The following is a 19,148-nucleotide window of genomic DNA, read 5'->3' on the forward strand; positions in this document are numbered from 1 at the left end:
CGACAACGTCACACGCAGCGAGCGTGCTCAGTGTTTATGGAAGTAAACATGGATGGTAACGGTGGAGCGTATCTGCCACTCCCCCGCCGCCACCAATGGTGGAAACAGAAGTGTGAGCGTTAACTAAACTAGCATCAGCAGCCAAGTACTGCCTGTGTGTTCTGGACACTTCCACCCCGTCAGAGCGCTGCCCTGGGGTGGAAGTGTCCGGAACATGCACAAGCGCACCGGTCAGTTAGGCTGAAATCCACTCAATCCAATCAATACACTAGTTATTATAACAACTCTGAACAATAATTAACAACTAATGAGCCTTCTAGCATCAAGCCCTCCTTGTATCTCGACCTCCGTTGTGACAATCCGACAGCCTTGCTATCCGACATAGAAGAACGTTTTACATTTAGTTTCGGATTATCGAGTTACGGCTGTACTTTATATACACACCTAACATAAGCTTGATTGCAAAATGTGTGCATAAACATGATTTCGATTTAGCCATAGCTGTAAGGTTTCTGTTATAAGAAGGCTGCAGCATTAGTAGCATTCAACATAGCCACTCATCGCCAGTTTAGGCTCTAAATCTAACCAACCACTACGACACACAGGGAAATGAGGTTAACTGTCCAAAAGAAGAATAAAGATGCTAATGGACCTGTGAGTTTGCTCTACTGCCTACCCCAGCTTTAACATTCAATTCATTTGACTATTTATCTTCTTTCAGATATCTTTTAAAAAAAATACTGTTTCAAAGCTTGTCAAAATTTCAGCCCCATCACATTTAAAGAATTTAGATCCAAAGGAGCCACATCTATGTTAAGAACAGTATCGATAAACATAATTAACTGTAAATATCTGTCAGCAATGTTTAACCATTAGACTGTCCTGTGCTTAAAGAGCCTGTATTATGCCTTTTTGACTTTCCCCCTTTAGCCTACAGTGTGGCATCCAGCTGCTTTTTAGTGCATGTAAAAGGTCTCACAAAGGCCAAAGTCCTCACCAAAGGAAGTCTGTCGCTCCTACAGAAAAGGCTTCCTGAAATGCTTTGTTTAAAGTCCAGGCTGTTCTTCTGTTACTCACCCACGTCACTGTGCAGCACATTTACATGACACTCGGTTTGCAGCTAGTTTGGATCGCCCTCAAACAAAACAACCATTATTCCCTCAATAGAAATGTTTCATTGCGACACGTAACCAACGCTAGCTCCCTTTGGTCGGGCTCGTCGATCAGTTAGAACCAAACAGACTTTTCAGACGGGGCTGAAACAGAATGAAAAGAGGTCCTGCAGCAGCACGAGAAAATAATGTGTTTTCGTCTTATTAAAGCGCGTAGACCCCCAAAATATAATTATAAACTCCTAAATGTGCTTAATATTGGCTTTTTAATGCAATAAAAATGGCATCTTATTTAAATCACCCAGGCTGATTGGAGCGCTTACAACCCTCAGCAATAATTTATATTTGTCCCAGTGAATAATATGTTTAGCGCTGAGGAGATTTTGTAAACCCTCCACAATTTCCACAAAGCAGCCTCAAGTCAAGTGTCCTTTTAAAGTACTTCGGTAAGAAACGATTGCAGCTGGACTCCACGCCACGACTGTAAAGCTGCTATTGACTTTGCTTAACTGTTTGTATTTGTATCCGGCCCCGGGAATAAAAGCCGGCAGGCGCGTTTTGCCGTCACGTGATATAAATTACGGTTGTCACTAACAACAATGCTAATGATATTTGCCGTGTAAATCAAAGTCCGGCGACAGTTCAAACACAGATGCTAGATTTTTCTGCGTTTGTTGCATGAGGCATGACTAATAGCGCAATAGGTTTTATGGGTCACGGCTAATGATGCGTTTGGTGGTTTACGGGCTGTGATTGATGAAGCAATGAATGTTCTGTGGACCATGTTTAATGATGCCACGGTAACTGATGAAGCACTGGATGTAAGACGGCTTCTAATGTATTTTTAAAGGGAGGTAGTTTTGTTGTACTGTGTGTGTGTCTGTGTGTGTGTGTGTGTGTGTGTGTGTGTGTGAGGCCGTGTTTAATGGTGTGTCATTTCATGTAGGGTGTGCATTTGTAAAGTTCCAGAGCAACGCAGAGGCCCAGGCGGCCATCAACGCTCTGCACGGGAGTCGTACTTTACCTGTAAGTCCACACACACACACACACACACACACACACACACACACACACACACACACACGGTTCCAGATAGATCAAACAGACACACTCAGATGCTCCAAATCCAGTCATTTAGACACTCAACATGGTGACTCAGCTAATAGTCACCACTTCTCATTTCTGTCCCCCCTCCTCCGCACTCACACACAATAGAGGGCAACAGTTTTTTTTTTTTTTTTAACAAAATGAGGTCATCTTCATTTTTCCGTCGTGGATCTGCGGTTTGATGCAGGTCGACCGGATTAAAAGAACATCGGAGAAGTATATTTTTAACTCGGTTTTTGCCAGATTTTATACAGTGGGAGGGAAAGAAAGAAGCATATTAGGAGTTATTGGAAGTTTTTTTTTTTTTTTTTTGCAGCGTGATCTGATGTAGATGCATTAAACGCACCCATTAAACATTCATGGCCTGGGGGAAAAAGTAAGCGAATCGCTGGATTTAATAAGCACTCGACGTCAAACAAGTGTTTCTGCAGATCAGACCCGCACAAAGGAGGAGTTCACGGGACTGATTCAGCTCAGATATATCAACTCTTCGGAGGTCATTTGACAGTGCGTCTGTCGGGTTAAAGTCTGGTTAAAGACTCCAAAAGGCGGATTTTCCTTGTTTGAAGTCAGTCTGTTGTAGATTTACTTTGATGTTTGGCAACTTTCGCTGACTTTCAGCTGACAGACACCCACCCTGACGTTATCCGGATATCTCGGTGAACTCTTGAGCTCAGTTTCACCTCACAGTTGCAGCAAAGCAACCCAAAAAATTGCATGTTTTCCTGTTAGTATGCAAAAGCCCATTGTACGCTAAGAGCAGGGCTGCATGCTTTCCCCAAATAACTCATAGATTTATGTATCCATCCATCCATCCATCCATCCATCCATCCATTATCTATACACCTTAATCCTCACTGGGGTCGTGAGGGGCTGGAATCCATCCCAACTTACTTAGGGGTTCACCTGGACAGATAACCAGTCTATCACAGGGCTACACTTAGAGACAGACAACCAAGCACACTCACATTCACACCTACAGACAATTTAGAATCACCAATTAACCTCAGCATGTTTCTGGACTGTGGGAGGAAGCCAGAGAACCCAGAGAGAACCCACGCTGCACGGGGAGAACATGGAGACTCCACGCAGAAAGATCCCGGGCGCCCTTAGATTTATGCATTTTTCGCGAAGCATCGTGGAGCGTCAGGGGTCTTTTAAGCAAACTTTAACTGCAGCAGCTTCCTCCATGCAGCCCAGCAGTGTGATTTCAGACTGTCAGATTCATGAACAAAGATGTTAAACTGCTCCAATCATTCATTTAAGCCTTTAGCTCTTTCTCAGAGCTTCCTTTTTTTTAATTTATTTATTTTTTTTTACCTCATTTAGCATTCTGGCTCGTGCCTTTGGAGTCATCTCAGCTCCCACTTCTATGAAGAGTAGCCACAGAACTAAATCATCAGTTTGTCTAACTGTGGACTGATGAATATGTAAAAAAAAAAAAAAATTTTTAGAGATTACTCTGCAACCCTTTCCAGCTTTATGCAAATCAGTAAATCCTTGATTGTAAGTCTTCTGAGATCTCTTTTGCATGAGGCATAGTTCACATCCGCAAACTCAAAATGTTTTCTTATAAGTCAGCAGAGCTCTAATCTCCTCTCATGCTTCATTGATTGGACTCCAGGTTCGCTAACTCCTGACTCCAAGCAGCTTTTGTCGATGTCATTAGCCTCGATGTTCGCGCACTTCCTCCAGGATTCAGTGCTAATGTTTGAATGATGCAGACGGTTTGTGTTCGCTATTACGATACTGCATTATAATCAGTTTTTGGTTTCGTTTTCATTTCTGGTATGTGCTAGGATACAGTTTAGAAATGACAGGAGATGAGGGGAGAGTCGGAGTCGCAGGTGGAAGAAGCATTCAGATCAGCAAAAGTACCAATAGAGCGATGCAAAAATACTCTATTACACATAGATCTTGCATGAAATAATCCTACTTAAGTAAACGTACATCGTTGTTAGCAGCAAGTTGTAGTTAAAGTGTTAAACATACTGGTTTGATCCGTCTGACTGGTACAATATATAATTATATTATTAAGACTGAACCATCAGTGTGTCAGCAGCAAGTTTGAACAAACTGATGTCTAGTTTTATACACAGAGAAAGAGGAAGCAGAGCTCTGACTCACAAAGTATTTTTAGTTTTTGGATCATTTGAATATGTACTGAAATGAAACCATGTGAGAAAAACATCACGATTATATGTTAGAGAAAAGATGTCAGAAGCCACAAAGGTTGGAAACAACTGGTTTAATCCTCAATCTAACTAAAGCGGTCAAACACATGTAGCGGAGTGAAAAGTGCAATAAAATGTTCGCTTGAGTAACTTAATTTCACTACTTTCGGGGACGTTGTGGTCACCTGGTCCATGTCTTTGCGTCTTAGTCCAGGATGCTGCTACACTGACTTGACTCGGCTGTGATTTCCTCCGCAGGGCGCCTCGTCCAGCCTGGTGGTGAAGTTTGCCGACTCCGAGAAGGAGCGAGGACTCAGGCGGATGCAGCAGGTGGCCTCTCAGCTGGGAGTCATCAGTCCCATGACCCTGCACCTCGGGGCCTACAACGCCTACACGCAGGCCGTAAGAAACGCTCACACTGTCGGGGGAGGTTTTTGCTTTTAGAAACACACTCTACCTGTCGTAAGGACATTAACTCTTGCTGCTGCTGCTGAGAGGATTATATCGCTCGCTCCCCTCTGTCCTGTGCACTTTGCGTCGCCGTCTCTTCTTCCCTCTCCGCCTGACGTCGATGCTAACTCAAGCCTTGTTTGTGTACCGCGGGGGAAAACAGACAGAGATTATATTTGAACCCGACACGATTTGTGAACATGCATGTGACCCTACTGAGTGACTGGCGGGAGACATCTTGTGTAACTTTATCCCTCTGAGTGCAACGCTGATTGTCTGTAAAGAGCATTTACATGGTAACCGGCACTTTGTCCGGCAAATAGTCTGCGGTTCAAGAAAAGATAGAAAGCCATGAATTAAGTGATGTCTTCTGGAGTGGAGATAAAAACGATAATAATAATCTTTAAGTGCTTCCCAAGGCAGAAAAATAAAAACACATCATCTGAATTAAAGGGAAAAAGCAGTGTTGAATATAATAAAAAATATTATTCTAAGAAATAAAAGATAGATCCTCAAAGAAAAGCAAAGACTGCAAGATATTTTACATAACCCATAAAAAAAAGACACAAAATTAATTTTCTGGAAAGCAAACCTTACTCAGTGAGATATTTAATGTCACAACTAGATGATTTTAATTGGAAAAATGGCAAGTTACAACATAAAGTAACCCAAGATCGCTGTTCTCCTCGTTGCTAATTGACCGTTCACTGCAAATGGTTTCAGATTTGCCTCATTTAAAGCTGTTCAATTTGTGATGCTTAAAGAGGCCTGACAGCATTTTTTACTCGTGATGGATGTGTTGATTTATAGTAATGGTATATAATTTAGTAAAGGGAAGAAAAAAAAATAACAGCACACACAGAACTCAGAATGAAATTGCTCGCTGAAAGAGGGGAGATGCAAGAGGTGCAGGTAGACACGAAGCCACACGAAACCAGAGGCAGGATTTAATAAAATAATTAATTTTCACACTTTGAGCCCAGACACAGAGCACACAGCACGACGTCAAGACCAATTATTCCCCTGATTTGACCGTAATGACTGATTATGAACATCTGCACTGGTTTGCAAAAACAGAGCGGGTCACCGAGGACGGCTGCACTGTGCTTAGATGTGCACTTTAAATATATTGACTCCTGATTGAAGCTGAGTCTGGAGCCGTCGCAATTATATTAAACGCGTTCAATTTTTATGATTGGGTCCCGTTATTTGAGCTCGTTAATAATGGAAATCTGAGCAAAGTGCGTCAGCTGTAATCTGCACAAATCGCTCCCCGAATGTCGGATGTTGAGCTTTTTTTTTTCTTTTCTTAATTTGTTTGTGTCTTTCTTTACAAAGCACGTAAAAACAGACTCTAAACATCTCCGTCTCTCTCTTTCTCTCCAGCTGATGCAGCAGCAGGCCTTGGTGGCGCAGTCGGCCTACCTCTCTCCTGTTGCCACGGTGGCGGCGGTTCAGATGCAGCAGCTCGCTGCCCTCAACCCCAGCAGCATCATTGCCACGCCGATTGCATCCATCACCCCGTCCTCAGGTAATGAGAGGCAGAGATGTCTGGCCCCGGCTCGGCCTTGATTAGATTTCTGCTTGAAATATGAGGACAGATACACAAGGAGAGGTGGACCCAAGAGGACAAAATTACAAACATCTATTTTGTAGTTGTTGTTTTTTTTTCTTTTTCATTCTATCATGCCGTTAGCCATGTTAGCTTTTACTTTCAAGGTATAAAAAGCAGCGAGAGGAAATTGAGTCAGAGCGGCCTGAACCCACTTACCTCGATAGCTTCTTTTGTAGATGTGGTTATAGGTAGGTTTATTTGACATTTTAAACCAAGCTGCTGCTTAATGTTTAGTTTTCTTTACCTGAAAACCTTCTATAGACAAACACTGTGATGGAAAATGTGCCCACACTGATTTTTCTGCTCTTTGTTCTCCTTCTAGTTCAGTGTTGGGTTATTTCACCTCAAATCATCGAAGCCCTTTTGCTCAACTATGTCTTGATTTGTTTGAAACTTTTCCATCATAATCTAAGGATATTTAAATGGTTTCTGTGAAATTTTAGATTCATATATCCAGTACTTTTGGAGATTTTTTTTTCAAACTGCTAGCCGGCCCACTTTTTGAAACTGGAGGTTATGTTTAAACAACAACATCTCAGGAACTATTGAAGATAAAAACCTGAGATTTTCACTGTTTTTATTGATTATGCCATTGGTTCAATATCTACAATATTAGCTAGGAAGGAAGAAAGTTGAATGAATAGTGTTTGGTTAAAGGTGAGTTAAAATATGAAAAAAAAAAAGTGAGGCTGTTATGACAAGTCAAATCTTTGAGCTCATATTAACCAAAAATTGAAAACTGACTGAGCAGGTATGACGAATTCTGCCACATAAATAAAAATATTGCTAGATAGCTGGATCCAAGCAGAACACAGATCTGAAGTTTCAAAGCAGGTGTCCAATAAACATAAAAAAATTTTTTTAATATGAGCATATTCTTCATTTTAGACCCCTTTAACTGTAATTCCAGTTTCCTCAGATGTTCCGATTCCTAAAATAAAGATATGTAACGTCAACGTTTCCCCCACATCACAGACTAAAAAGACACAAATGCAGAAATCTTTCTTGCACCCCAATCTGTCAAGAGCTGGCAGGGGATTGTGCTCACTTGAGAGCCTATCACTGATAGCAGACAAGCCTCCGGGGCCTTTGAATAAGATGTCTTCCCTTAATACTTTCTGCAGGTACCAGCACTCCACCCTCCATCGCAGCCACACCTGTTCCTGCTCTGCCTCCACCCATCGCGGTGAACAGCTACCCCTCCGTGGCGGCTCCACCTAATGGCCAGTCGGCTACAGAAGCGCTGTACACTAACGGGGTCCATGCCTATCAAGGTATAGCCATCACATCCTAAACACATTACGGCGCTGTCATATAATATCCTTTCACAGATTCAGGGGCTTCCTGCTTCCATGTGCAACAGTGAGGGCCTAATTAAGAGGAAATGAAATGAAACTAAATGTTATTTGGAGCATGCTGATGTGCCCCAAATAACATTTAGGAGTCTTTTTTCATGCATAAAGTCATTTGGTGACCATGTGTTTGCTGTGCCACAGCTCAGAGTCCCGTCCTGGACCCGCTGCAGCAAGCTTACACAGGCATGCAGCACTATACAGGTGAGCCTCTCAGCAGCTACTGTCAGACCATAACCACCGTTTGAGTATAGAAAGGTGTTGCCATCACAGAGTGTGTATAAGAGACGGATGCAGCCGCTGTTGTGTTTGTAAACTATAGTCCAGAATTTGACTTTTGCCATCTTTGTTTTTGGAAACCAGACGTGATGAATGAGGGGTGAATCTTCACACGGTAGTGACTAAAGCACAACCCGTCTAATTCCCTCTAAATTGGAACATAATTTACAAAATGAACATCATTCTATATTAAAGAAGACCTGGAACTAGAGATTTAAACCATAAACTCATTAGGAAAATGTTTGCCAAGGTGTCAAATCGTGTAAGAAGCAGAGTTATTTTCTCTTCTTTGCACAACTAGAGTCGCCCCCTGCTGGTCGTTAGACAGAATGCAGAGTTTCAGGTCAATTTACCCAAATATCTACACACCATAGGTAAGTTTGGAATACCAAAATAATACACTGAATGACTATTTTTAATACCATACAGAAGATAATCCAACAGAAACAAGAAGTAATTAGAAAATAATTTGTGATTCTTATTCTGTATGTTGTTGGTAATATTGGGGATGTTGTGGTTTTCCATACCTCCCTATGGTGTGTGGACTACGTCACTGATGGCAGAATCAGAGCCACTCCCTATTTAATATGGCTTCTCTCTTTGTACCAAACTATTTGCCTGATGAAGGCCTAGCACCAGAACATAATGTATATTAGCGAGTTAGGTAATTAGTGGGAATCTGATTGAAACTTTTTAATGTCGGTTATCAAGTTGCTGCCTGGAGCAGCAGATGTTGTTGCAGAGCGATGCTAAACATTTATATTAAAACTGACCAGTTCTCGCTAAAGAACTAGTCTAGCTCACCAGATATAAGCCTGCCATTGACCGCACATTTCACACGGCTTTCACCTTCCCTTCTGCTACGACTACCTTTCATTACAAGAAACAGCAACCTCTAGACAACAACCTACACACTGAAATGTTTTTGCCAAAGGTTTAGATCACACAACAAAGCAGCTCTACTGGTGTTTTTTAATGATTTAGCTATTCTAATGGCAGTGCTCGCCTCCCTGCAACGCATATTCCACCTTAGCAGTTCCCCCGTCACTATTTTGGGCCATCACTGTTGATGCATCACGCTCCTAGCCCTGCCCAAGACGAATGTGATTGATTTAAAGTAACACACCAGAATCATTTCTCCCCACCAGCAGAATAATGATGAGGTGCAACCAGAGTATTCTACGATGATCTGGGTGTGTGAGACTACCGAGGAACAGACAGAGTGTGTTAACCACATATTCCCAACCATCCAAACTCCTTCCTGCTTTTGTTTTTCCTAACTGCAAAGTACTATTAGTGTTACAGCAAGTTGATGCACCACAAGCTCCACTTTGTTTCCATCTGTTTCCCCATGAGATCCCACGAGGTGCTGCTCTGCTCCCTGTTCGCTCCCTCTGACACGATCATCCTAATAATATCCCGCAGAGTGTGATGAGCTGCTCTCTTCAAATCATATCTGACATTATAGCGAAGAATATTTGTGAATTTTCTTCTTCCTGTCAGTGATGCAACTCGCTTCCACGCCGGCTCCGCTCTGCAGACCCGGAGGCCACGTCCATCTTTTATATAGATCCTGTGATTGCTGTGTATTTGTGCCATTACCGCTCCTGATAGTAAGCGGCGCCGTCAGAGGTGTCCGTGTTTGTAGGAGAAAAAGAGTTCAAGTGCTTCTGGATGTGTCTACAAACAAATAATCCCTTTTCAGTTCCTAGAAATAACCTCCCAGACTGTGACACCGGGATGCAACACATTTTTATGTAACATAATCATATGCGGCTACATTACCTTTTGGACTCCTCGGCTACTCAGCACCGCATGTGTAAAGTGGCGAAGTGAAAACATGCACATACATTAACAACAACAAAAAAAAGCTGTAAATAACCTCCAGCACTATAGAATGAGTCACAAACTATATGCAAAACAGCTCCCACTTTTAGAGAGTCTGTAGGTGGGGATGCAGCTCTTGTCAGATGTTGTTTTGGAAAAAAAAGAAAGAAAAAGAGATTAGTTTGCGGTGCTCTGCTGCCTGCTCTCTGCTCACCTGTTCCTCCTGTTCCTCAGCCACCTACCCTGCTGCCTACGGCCTGGTAGGACAGCCGTTTCCCCACCAGCCCACACTGGTGGCTCAGCAGCCGCAGCAGCCGCAGCAGCTGCAGCAACGAGAAGGTAAAGCGCCGTGCACCAATGTGGAATAATCACCGCCGTATCTAAGAACAACACTGCAGCGGTTTTGTGTGTTTAGCTCACATACCGCAAATCAAACATGCTTTAGATTACAGATAAGCGGCGGCGCTTCTGGGCAGCTGCTTCCATTCATTCCTCTGTGATGTCAGGACTTCTGAGGATGTAGTTTATCAGAGTAAAGAAAAAACTTATCTGTTTAATAGTTAGTAATTATTTGATCCATTTTTTTTTTGTTTAAATGCCTGAAAAACATCCAAAACAGTTCCTCAGAGTTCAAGGTGTCTTGTCACTTTACAGAAAAAAACAAACCAAAAGACAGCAAATTCTAGCTGAAAACCAGACGAGGTTTCTGTCGATCAGCTCATAGTTTCAGCTGTTCAGAACTCTGTCATCCCACTCGTCATTATAATATAACGAGTGCAGACTTTCCAAATCATCCCGCATTACCAAGCAACGGTAAAGCAGCGCCGGCAACAACCAGGCGCTCTGATAACTGATCTTCAGTCTGCAAAATGCTGATTTAAAACCAGCAGGTGGAAAAGAAATGCATCCAAGAGCTAAACCCTAAAAAAGTTAGGACTGATTTACTCCTGTGTGGTCCTTTAAGGTCTCAGATTTGTGAAGGTTTCTTTAAAAGTTTGCACAATTTTAGAGGTTTTATGTCTAATAAATGTTGCAGATTAACAGTCTGAGCTTTTATTAATAAAGAAAATATGTTTGTTTTCTTGGTTAGATGAAGAGGTTAGCGGTAGTTTTGTGTGTCGATGTGTAGCTGGAGCTTGTAGCTAAGCAACAAGAAAACTACAATGAGTCCTTTAAAGCTCTCCAAATGTCTGCTTTTGTGTCCTGTTCTGCTGTTTTTTTTATATACCTGACTTGTCGTGTAGAACATCATTGCGTATCCTCCTAAATAGAACTTGTTGTTGCACTTTGTGTTCCCTAACCGACCCGTCACGTCTCGCTGTGTTGTTCCCGTGTGCCGTTGCAGGTCCAGAGGGCTGCAACATCTTCATCTACCACCTGCCGCAGGAGTTCACCGACTCCGAGATCCTGCAGATGTTCTTGCCCTTCGGGAACGTCATCTCCGCCAAGGTGTTTGTTGACCGCGCCACCAACCAGAGCAAATGCTTCGGTGAGTCTCGCTCCTGACCATGCGCCTCTTTTACCCCTAAACAATGCTTCTTTTGTGAAAGCTTGCGTTTTGTCGTCTCCTCCTCAGGTTTCGTGAGCTTCGACAACCCGTCCAGCGCCCAGACTGCCATCCAGGCCATGAACGGCTTCCAGATCGGCATGAAGAGACTGAAGGTGCAGCTGAAGAGGCCCAAGGACGCCAACAGGCCTTACTGAAGGAGGTGAGCTGCCGTGTGTCGAGGAGCCGGGGAGGGGATTGATAGACAGCTGGAAATGTGTGTGCAAGTTAAGGAGACAGAGTGGATGTAATTGGGGGCTCAGTGCTTAAATGGCTGTCTTTCATGTGGAACTGAAGAAGTCAATAACCCTACAGTAGATTAACTTTAATGAGGTGGAAGCACTAAAAATACCATCAGTTTGAAATACATTACAAGGATCAGAAGATACCTTTGCTGTGTAGAAGTGGTTCCTTCTCTGTTGTTGCTCAGTACGTAGGGACACCTGTATTGACGAGTAGATTCAAATGTTTCTGTCTAACCAGTGTTCTGTCGCAGGGTTGAATGCCAACTACTGTCCGTCATTAATTTTTTGTTTTTATTTTCGTTTATTGTTTTTGTGCTGTGCCATATGCCATTTTTCCTGAAAAAAACATCACACCACTCTCAAGACTGTCCCGTCCATACATATAACGTGGAGACGTGCGTCGCTATGGCTACGGTTGCCTAGCAACCGCTAAAACCTTCCCCCTTCCTTCTCACTGCGTTGTAAGTTAATTGGCCTGTGTTGGTTGCTGTGGCGATATTGCCTGTGATGGTTGCCATTAGCAATTTATTTATTTTTTTATTTTGGGCCGTTGCCTTGATTCACCATGCTCAACTGCATGGCGGGTTACTGTGGCGACCATGAACTGTGTTTGGTGCGTTGTGAGTTTCCTCTTATTATTTTGTCCTGGTTTTTTAATCCTTGCAAACACTGATCAATAATTGTCACTTTACCTCAGCATCTGTAAGCAACTGATTATCATGACATGCTGTTTCTTTTTCTTTTTTTTTAATAATAATAATAACAATAATAATAAAAAAAAACTCTCTCTAAAAGCTTCAGAGCTAAATTAGCTTCCTGTCCATCAAATATGGATCTATTAGGCTTTTTTATTTCTTCTTCTCCTTTTAGGCTTTTTTGGTTTTTTGATTAGTTTCCTTTTTGTTGTCTGTCATGATTATCATTCTTACACATTCCCTCTGTTTAGTTGGTTGGTGTGGTAGTTCTCGGTGAGTGCGGGGTTTTTTTTTGTTTGGTTGTATCTCAATTCCAAGTGACTTTGTGCCTGAACTTTGTTTGGTTTTCGTGAGACTGATAATGTACTGCCCCTGTATATGGTCGACAGCATAGTATTTGTATGTGTGTGTGTGCGTGTGTGTGTGTGTGTGTGTGTGTGAGGTGAAGACGAGGTGCGTTCATATTCGTGCGAGTGTTTTGTGTCGAGTCGATGTTGGCGTGTGTGTGTGTGTGTGTGTGTGTGTGTGTGTGTGTGTGTGTGTGTGTGTTGTACCAACTGAGACACTAACCTTATTCTGAAAGGTTTTGGGTAAAGCTGTTTGGTTCCTGTGACACGTGCTACTGGCTGAGGAACTGCATTCCTCTGTAGGAATTCTGGGACTCCAAAGACAATTAACCGTAAATACTCAAATCATGGAATTCCAAAATAACAACAACTAGAAATTCATAATGCGTCTCATGCACAGGGTATCTGCAGGTCAGGTAAAAAGAAAAAAAAAAAACAATAAATCATGCCTTAAAGTTGTGTTTCTAAGGAAGCTAAACGTGTTGCTTTTCATGTAAATCTCAATCGGAGGATGTCTCTGCTCCTGGATTTTGGAAAACTTGTTGCACCACAATAAACCAAACTCTGACTACGTTTAAGTTCATTTTAAACACCCCTTAACATACATTTTGTTCACTTCAAAAGCTCCACACGTCTTGTTCCAACTCTTGACTGAAGCTGAATAAGTGAAATGTTCATGGCTGCAATAATACATCAAATTTATTGTATCCTCATTTATTGGTGCATGATTTTAAACAGGCTTCTTCTAAATTTAAATCAGAAATTTTCCCAAACTCTAGTCTTGAATTAGATTAGATTTATTTCAAAAAGACGTTTGTAATACCTGCTTGTTAAGGGGTTTTTAATGATATTTTTGCAGGTGAGAGGATTCACATTCACTGCTCTGACACACGATTGGTCTCAATTTTAGGTAAAAAATAACAGGCATGAAAAACATCTCAGAATCGATTTCTCTGGTACCTGCAGATGCTCTGTTTGCAGCAATCTGCAGATTACAAACCAACTATCTGGCAGATGATTTGAAATATCACTTCGCTGTGAAATTACAGTTTGGTGAGTGGCGTGTTTTTTTTGTTTTGTTTTTTTTTTTGGAATATCATTAGAATAAATGTGAAATTATCTCTGAGTGTTTTCTAAAAAATAAAAAAAATTGGAGAGCTGATCCCCACCAGAATTCCTACTGTGCATGTTCTGAATTAATTTGCCTGCCAAAAAGAGATGACAAAGTCTTTTCTATTAAGAACGTGCATACACTTGCAGCAGTATGACTGTCACTATTCCAGTTGCATGGACACTAGTTGATTACTGAGACTCCCCCTGAGGCATCAGTGCAAGCAGTTGTGTATTGCAGACACTTACTTCACTTCCAAAGTGTTGAATTGATGTGTTTCATTTCTTGGATTTGGTTTAAAAACACTCTGTGCTCTCTTTTCTCTCTCTCTTTCTCCCTCTCTCTGTCTCTCTTTTCTTTTTCTTCTTCTTCTTCACCTCCAGGAAAACCTAAGAGTTCAATCAAGAAAACCACTTGGGATGTCCCAGCCTTTTTTGGTTGTTTGACCAACCGTATAGCACAGGAGCAACACTTCACACAAAGCAGTATCACGTGTATGCGCTTACAGAAACAAAAAAAAAGGAGAAAAGAAAAAAAAAAAAACAAGAAAAAAGAAAAAGAAACGACGACAGCAGCAGCAGTAATGTCAGCAACAAATACATCGAACAGAATCAGCATTCGCAATATCAGAAGTGCTCCAGAGTTCCTATCATTCCACAGCTGGATTCATTTATATTATGTACATATTCTATTGTCGGCAACAAGATATACATGTTAAGAAAAAGCATATCACTGATGTTATTCTACTGAACAGGGTTCTACTGTATAGTGTGATTTGTGGTCTATGGCGTTAACAGAGGGCCAGTCTACACAGCCGGAGGCAAAAGAAAATACTATTCTGTATGATTACCATTGGTAATATTGTTATGTAGAGTTAGTTTTATTATTTATACGTAAATTTAAAGAAAAAAAAACACGGGGTGATTAAAGTGGAAGAGGAGCGGATTTCTTCTTGCTGTGTACATACCTTGGTTCTAAAAACGGAGGACTTAACAACTTCACGAGTTCAGATTCTCTGCTGCCACTACTTTTAAAAATTAACAAAGCGGAAAGGAAGGGCTGGGAATTTTTCTATCTTGATTTTTTACGTTTAATTTATTTGGTAATCAATTTGACGGCGGTGGGAGACGTGACGATTTCTTTTTTAATTTAAGAAGAAAAAAAAAACAAAAGGAGGATTCCTTGTGGTCTTCAAGACAATGAACACACTTATTATAGAGTTTTTAATTACATAAATGTACCTATGGAAGTTGAAAAGAAAAAAAACATGTTTCTTTATTTATTCTCTACAATCGCTGTTTTAAAACATATGTCTTTAAAAGAAAATAAAGTACAATTTAGAAAAAAAAAAGGTCTCTGCTGTCATTTACTGAATCATTCTGGGTGTGTGTTGGGTTATTCTGGGAGGTTTGCTGCCCTCTACAGGCCACAACAAGAACTGACTCAAGTGGGAAACATCTGGCTTCCAGTTTGGGTTTCATTCAAAACTCTGGACCAAACTGACAACAAATAACAAGAAGCAAATGAAGAAAAATGTTCAGTTTCCATAGTGGCCGTTTGCATATTGTTTTAATTGACAACTGTTAGTCAATGGAGCACAAACACACCATGTCTACACCAGCAGTCATATTCAGCTTCTTCCGCAGGTTCCTCTCGTTATTTTCGATGCATAAATATTGATCTGCTCAGGTCTGCAGGAGACAGGAGAGGCTGAGGTGTGAACCACAGCTGGGGTATGCACTCAGTGTGTCTGCCACAGCCTTTTGGGTTTGGTCTGATGGGTCCAAACACGCCTCGGCCTTCTTTGGCATGTCTGGATGTATGAGGGCCGATTAGTGCCACGCAGGCTGCTGCAGCTGAACAAGAGAAACAACTGCAAAAGACTGGAGGTAGGAGAGAAAATCATTTATGTTTGGAAATATGAGTAAATGCATGTGAATGTGCAAGATAAGGAAAATATAAAATGTGTAACTGATATACTTGGAGGCACATTTTACTTTCAGTTTGGCTACGAGGTCCAGGTGAACAACAGGAAGGCAGAAATCATGTCATCACACTAAAGTATGCTAGCATCAACTAGTACTGTATTTATTTTCATGTCTGGGTAAGTGATCGCACAGGAAATTGTGTGCTTTAAGGTTTGCCAGAATAACCAATGTAGTATCACAGGAGGCCGACAGCAAACCTAAAAATCACTTCATACTGTTTCACTTCACCCGGTCTCATCTAACCTAAAGATACACATATAGTGTCATAGAAGTCCTAATTTAGGATGTGTAGAGAATATGTACGAGCCAGTATTAAAAACTAAAGTGAAACATCCAGCAATTTCAAAATAAAATCCCATCTTACAGTATGAAAGCGGAAATGCTACGAGTTAAGGAAAAAAAAGAAACGTGCTGGATCCTGCTGATAGAGTGTATTGTTATCTAACGTCTCTCTGAACTTCTTTGCTGCATTGTCAAGCTTTAAGGCTTCTTGAAGATTTTAACGACAGCAGAAATATCAGGAGAGAACATCAGGATTGGGATAGTTAGGACGATATGAAGCTACGCTGGACGACTCAGGATCCGCTGCTGCTCAGCTGGAATTTCTGATAAAGTGATTAACTGTGGATGCATTCAATGTGAGCGTTAAAGGCAGAAAACAGCGAAAATAAAGCTTGTGGAACCAACATGTCCTCCTCACCAACATCGATGGATGGGTCTGATCGGACACCTGACCAACGGAAAACCATGTTTATCGTAATAAAAAAAGACCTTCATGTGCTCCATCAGAGGTATTTATTGTAGTTGTTGTGATGTAGGATGAGGAGCCCGACACAGAGAGAGACACACCGGAGACTCAGAGGTTGAAATCAGGTTTACTGATATCAGGAGAAGTGACACCAACAGAGCAGCAGACCATTGATTCTAAAGATCCCTCTCACATCTTCAGTCTTATATCCTCCTTCAGCGGGAGTCACGTCCAGATTTATGGGAGAACGGAAAACAAAGATAAGTCGGCGCCTGGGTATCATCTGGCCTTGAGAGGTGCAGGCTGTCTCCCTACAATGAGGTTAGGTGAAGAATCTGTAGAAGTTACAGAGCTACAAGCACTACATTTACCTAAAGAGGTCAATCAGGGTTCAGTATCTTCTCTAAAAGATTCACTCTAAACAAGTCATCTTTCCTTCACAGTAGTGAAGTATGGATATGAGACTCATGCCTCCTTCAGACAAAAAAATCACATCCATCATACAGGTTGTTTCTCTTTCTGTCACTTCAAACTGTTCTCAGAATCATCCGTGTGGCTCTGTCTCAGGTTCTTCCTCCCTAATCTTCAGAGACCAGATAAGGCCTCCAAAGCACAACAGGGTCCAGCTCGCCTCCCAGTAAACGGCTATAGATGACACCAAGCATCTCTGGATTCATTAAGGGACAATATGAATCTAAGTTGTAAACGATGGAAGTTCCATCTCAGACATTCTTGTGTAACGTAACTTGGACTGACGTCAACACTGAGTCAATAGTGGGCGTGAGAGAGAGACACAGCGCCGGCATTCATCCATTCATATGAGGTCAAAATCAAAACAGCTCTGATACGCGTTTAATCCGACGCAGAGTTAGTCACAGACTCAGGGCTCCTGCTTGCCAAAACTTGAAGGATCTGCATCATGGATGTATTAAGAGGGATGAACGCGGAGCTGCCACTCAGCTTCAGGTACCAGTTTTTTGTTTTCTTTAGTGATGCAACAAGAAAACTGACCCAAAAAGCCATTTCCCTTGAGTCTGTAAAATGTTAACCAGACGCTGGCAACTACAAACAAGGTCACAGAAGAATCTCCTAACTAGTGACTTGTGGTGGTTTTGTACTTGTAAAACTTCCCCACATAAAAAAAACAACAACATAAAGTCTACATCCAAGTAACTCTCATTTAAGATTCAGACCAGTTCTTTTTAATACCTTCATGATCCACACTCACACGGCTGCTGCCTGTCGTACAGGAAGCTCATGTATCTGCAACAAGTGAGCAGGAAAGGAAGTGAGGCAATTCAAGATACCGCGGTTAAACTGTGCCAAACCATATCTGCTCAACCATCTGTATTTATAGATTTGTGAACTTTTTTGATGTGTCAAATACTTTCCAAGACAAACGTTTTTAAAAAAAAAAAATCCCATCATCCCATTTTCAGCACTTTTTTATTTATTTATTTTTGCACATTAAAATTTGAGGCTACATGTGGACGACCATAGCTCAGGACTTATTAAAGATAAAAGCCTGACATTTTCACTTTTTATTTTTCATCGTACCATTAATTCAGAATCTGCAATATTGGACAGATAATCTATGATTTATATGAGGTGTGTCAGAAAGGTGCCAGGACTGGTGTCACAAAAGACATATTTCAAACTACAAACCACCAGTTTCCCCTTCAGATGATCAACCAGCACGTCTACAAAGAGATCCTGCAGCGTTTGCTTCGTTCAGAAGAGGCAGATTTGTGTCAGCACCAGTGATGGCTGCTTCACCATGACAACCTGCTCACAACATCCTGAGCATCCCACAGTTCCTGGCTGAGAAGAACATCTCCGTGCTGGAGCAACCTCCCTACTCACCCCACCTGGCTCCATGGGGTTGGTTCCTCTTCCCCCTCAAGGGGGTCATCAAGGGGACCCGTTTTGAAGACGACATCAAGATGGCTGTGACGACGGAGCTGAGAGGATCCTGGAAGAATCCTTCCAGGAGTGCATGGCGGTGTGAAGAGAAGGCTGGGGAAGGATGTTAGACTCCAGGAGGATTACTGGGAAGGGAAAACTGGTGGTTTGGATTTTAAATATATCTTTTGTGACTCCAGTCCTGAAACTTGTCTGATACACCTCGTAATGCAGGAGGATGAAGCCTGCCAATCGTTTATTATGACACTGATGAGTCGGACAGCCATCAAACATCCAAAATTGCCCCTGTGGTCATTTATCATTAGTACGGAAGCCTGGAAAGGACATGGAGAAAGAAAAAAAACAGGGAGACAGGAAGAAAAATAGAGGTAACTCTCTCTGGATCTCGCAAAACGTTCTCATCTCGCAAAAGTCACATCAATCTTGTTGGATGTTTGTGAACACTGGGCCTCTTGCTAAGCACTGCTTGAATGTCTTTATAGTTTTTATTTCAAAATAAAACTCAATAAAACTCTCAAACGGGTGGGTGTCCTCCATTGTCATTTCTCCATACTGCCAAAAAAGACCCAGAAGCATATGTACCTGTAGTTTTCCTCTTCTTCTATTGATTTGGTGGTTGGTCCAGGTGC

General features: G+C 41.7%; 1 protein-coding gene across 1 annotated transcript in view; it reads left to right on the forward strand.

Moving 5' to 3' along the window:
- celf3a (cugbp, Elav-like family member 3a) overlaps positions 1 to 15,211 on the forward strand; it is a 32,483-nt gene extending 17,272 nt beyond the window's left edge. Inside the window, exons 6-14 of the mRNA XM_008280517.1 lie at positions 2,059 to 2,138; positions 4,652 to 4,795; positions 6,230 to 6,374; positions 7,583 to 7,732; positions 7,955 to 8,014; positions 10,151 to 10,255; positions 11,262 to 11,405; positions 11,493 to 11,625; positions 14,244 to 15,211. Coding sequence (XP_008278739.1) covers positions 2,059 to 2,138; positions 4,652 to 4,795; positions 6,230 to 6,374; positions 7,583 to 7,732; positions 7,955 to 8,014; positions 10,151 to 10,255; positions 11,262 to 11,405; positions 11,493 to 11,620 — 956 coding nt within the window. The 3' untranslated portion in view covers positions 11,621 to 11,625; positions 14,244 to 15,211. The remainder of the gene's footprint in view (positions 1 to 2,058; positions 2,139 to 4,651; positions 4,796 to 6,229; positions 6,375 to 7,582; positions 7,733 to 7,954; positions 8,015 to 10,150; positions 10,256 to 11,261; positions 11,406 to 11,492; positions 11,626 to 14,243) is intronic.
- Positions 15,212 to 19,148: the final 3,937 nt, after the last annotated feature.

Source organism: Stegastes partitus, unplaced genomic scaffold, assembly GCF_000690725.1.
Source record: "Stegastes partitus isolate 25-593 unplaced genomic scaffold, Stegastes_partitus-1.0.2 Scaffold6, whole genome shotgun sequence".
Taxonomy (NCBI): Eukaryota; Metazoa; Chordata; class Actinopteri; family Pomacentridae; genus Stegastes; species Stegastes partitus.